Source organism: Centroberyx gerrardi, chromosome 11 (assembly GCF_048128805.1).
Source record: "Centroberyx gerrardi isolate f3 chromosome 11, fCenGer3.hap1.cur.20231027, whole genome shotgun sequence".
In the NCBI taxonomy this organism is placed as follows: Eukaryota; Metazoa; Chordata; class Actinopteri; order Beryciformes; family Berycidae; genus Centroberyx; species Centroberyx gerrardi.
In genome coordinates this window covers 1,742,708-1,745,953 of record NC_136007.1, presented here as the reverse complement: position 1 = coordinate 1,745,953, position 3,246 = coordinate 1,742,708, and the positions used below count along the sequence as shown (strand labels likewise).

The following is a 3,246-nucleotide window of genomic DNA, read 5'->3' as shown; positions in this document are numbered from 1 at the left end:
TAGACGTTTGGTGGTGCATCATATATTTGTTTTTCTCTGTCGTTTGACATTCTCTGATATTTCGCATTGTGTGTTCGACAACAATGAGGTAAAAAGTTTCTCTCTGCTTGAGTGAGGGACGGGAGGAGCCGCCTCCCTCCCCACAGACTGACAGGCAGCAGGCAGGGACAAACAAGCCAAGAAAGGGAGAGAGAGAAACAAAATTAATTCAGTAAACTGCTACAATAATATTTTCTGAGATACGCATCATATACCGATACAAAAACGCCCGTATTAATTTGTGATTTGCTCTCAACTTTTGACCGATACAAGCTGTTTGAATTGATGTACCCATACCCCAAACATTTAGATCAGTGCATTGGTTGAAATCTGTGAAGTGTTACACCCCTAGGAAAATAGAAAGTCCAATGAAAGGTAGAGAAGCTAGCCTAAAATCAGCAGGCACAGCAGAGCTGTCAAACAGACACCTTCACAAGCAGCAGGAAGTGATGTGACAGCCCAGGTATAGTCTAACTGTGAAACTCCCAAAGATCTATGAGTAAAGAAAAAAAGATACCACATTCTTAAAAGTTCCTCAAACTTGGGAAGTTGCTGTTCCATTCCCACGCCCACCAGGGAAGAACTGATAACATCATAAACGTGTAAATTGGAGAGATGGTAGTAGAGACATTACATCACCCATTTCTAATGTGGTGATCATGCTGACACATGATGGTGTCACATGAAGTAGGCGTGAAGACAAAGCTCATATACAGGATGGGAGGGCAGGCAAACCCTCCAGACCAGCTCTGCCCTTGTGGACATGAGCGTGGCCTCGAACCTGCTAACTGTCTGCACTGGGAAAATCGATGGATGATTTTGTATTCTGCATGCAAACTCAATAGCTGTCACCCTTCGAAAGATGATGGATCTTGACTGTTTTGGAAATACACACTGGAGAGGATTCTTTGTGTTTTGTGCTCCAATTACATCAATAGTTCAATATTTTTTTGTGTCTTTTCTGCTTCTCTAACATGTCAAATCAATCTCAGACCAACATCACTGTTGGAGTGCAGTATCAAGGGTCACTGGAGAGAGCGTTGTTTTCCACTCTGACTACGTTGCCATGCTGCTCTTTCCTCTACATTAATGGGGTCATGCTGTACACCCTGAGGAGTAAGCCGGTGTTTCGTGAAACCTCCCGTTACATTCTGCTGTATAATCTTCTTTTCGCAGACACCCTTCAGCTGGCACTGAGCCAGTTACTTTACATACTGGCTGCTTGTAGAATAACACTGACATTTCCTGTGTGTGGTACTCTCATAATGCTCGTCATTCTCACAAATGAAATCTCCCCTCTCACCCTGGTGGTGATGTCACTGGAGAGATATGTAGCTGTGTGCTACCCACTGAGGCACGCTGCCATCATCACCATCAGAAGCACAGGCGTGTCCATCGCTGTGGTGTGGGCCTTCAGTTGTCTTAACATCCTCATTCGAGTTCTTATGATGTTAACTTTCCCCTTTGAAGACCTGGAGAGTCTGCAGATGACTGACCATTGCTCCAGCGTAGCCATGTTTCTTGTGCCAATGTCTGATCATTACGACAGAGGCTATACTTGTTTTGTCTTTCTATCAGCTGGTGTGGCAATCATTTGCTCCTATATTGGTGTGACCGTAGCAGCCAGGTCTGCCTCCACAGACAAAGCCTCAGCCAGCAAGGCTCGTAACACAGTGCTGCTGCATCTGATACAGCTGGGCCTGAGTCTCTCCTCAACCATGCACTCCTTACTCCTCTTAGCTATCGTGAGAACAGCAAAGAGAATAGTATTTGTGCGCATCCAGATTGTTCTCTTTGTGTTTGTTTTCATCCTCCCCAGGTGTCTAAGTGCTCTCATCTATGGCCTCAGAGACCAAACCATCAGACCCATCCTCATGTATCACCTATGTTGCCGACTGAAACTCTCAGTCATGTTCCACCGAAGCTGAGGTCTGGCCATAGGCTACATGGAATGTTTCAAGCATGTGCATATGTGACATTTCAAAACCCATTCAATTATCAGGCAGGCCTTAATAAGCAAGCACATCCAATTTTACTGACTGAATGAGAAATACATTTCCAAAACACTGATAAACTCATCTGTAGTCAATATTCCTGAAATCCAGACTATAACCAGCCTATAAAACTGTTTTAATTTTGTCCACCGAGGACATAAGTTAGCTACTCATTTGAAGAGTATGTAAATTTGTTTTAATTTCATGCTATGTATAATTTCGTAAGAGTAGTTCTCCTCACTTGATGGATACATCAATTTGGAAGAAAACTTCAATTTCAATTTCAGGGAATGTGGAGGCAGAGCAAATGGGCTAGTGCCTTTCAATTAAATTCAAGCTAGGTTTGCTGCACTTAATGATATGCATGATCATACATATATATAGATATCAATAAAATAAGAATGCGGCTTACTATTGTATTGTTTTGTATACTATTGTACATTCCTGCATTATATATGGTCCTCACATATTACATTTTTACTTAAAATTAGTGCAACAGTAGAATAAGCTTCAATTCCCAGATCACCAACATTACAGGCAACCAATAGTTAGGAAGACCTGATCTGCAAACCTGTAATACAAATCTAATTCATAAAGTTTGAAAGTAAAATGTGTTTGTGCGTTGATGCATTTTGTAGTTGTAAACAGCTATTTGCTTTTGAATTCACAAATGTTATTCCTGTGCCCCAGGACAGTTCAGTCAATACTTGTGAACATGCAAAACTCTTTCCTAAAGCTAGAAAATGAAGAACTGACCCTTGAATTTGTGACGTCACTGGGATGTAAAATCTGGCTCTGCTCCATGGACAGTGAATGGGGCTCTGACTTTGTTGACTTTTCTTTGAGTTCTTAAACCCAAATGAGGTTTAAATTCTGGTTCATACCTGTTAGCATAGAATAGAATATGAACTTCATACACAACTCAACATAGCATCTTATGGATCCACAAAGTCAGCCCCCCATTTGTCTGATTTTACATCCCAGTGACATCACAAGTTAAAGGGATAAAGGGTTCTCTCTGATTTCTAACTTAGTTCACAAACACTGACTGAACTGTTCTTGGCCACAGAAATCACATATGTGAACGATTAAAATGGGTGACATTTCAATGTGAAATACAGGTGGGTGTTATCACCTGCTGGGCATATCAGCCACACCTCCAACGGTGCCCTTTGGTCAGCTGCAGGTATTACGAAAGAGGGGAAGAATAATG

At 41.8% G+C, this 3,246-nt stretch overlaps 1 protein-coding gene across 1 annotated transcript; it reads left to right on the top strand.

Moving 5' to 3' along the window:
* The first annotated feature begins 1,013 nt into the window (after positions 1-1,013).
* Positions 1,014-1,967, top strand: LOC144541754 (odorant receptor 131-2-like). The gene has a single exon (XM_078286649.1). The coding sequence runs from the start codon at positions 1,014-1,016 to the stop codon at positions 1,965-1,967; it is 954 nt and encodes a 317-aa protein (XP_078142775.1).
* The last annotated feature ends 1,279 nt before the right edge of the window (positions 1,968-3,246 follow it).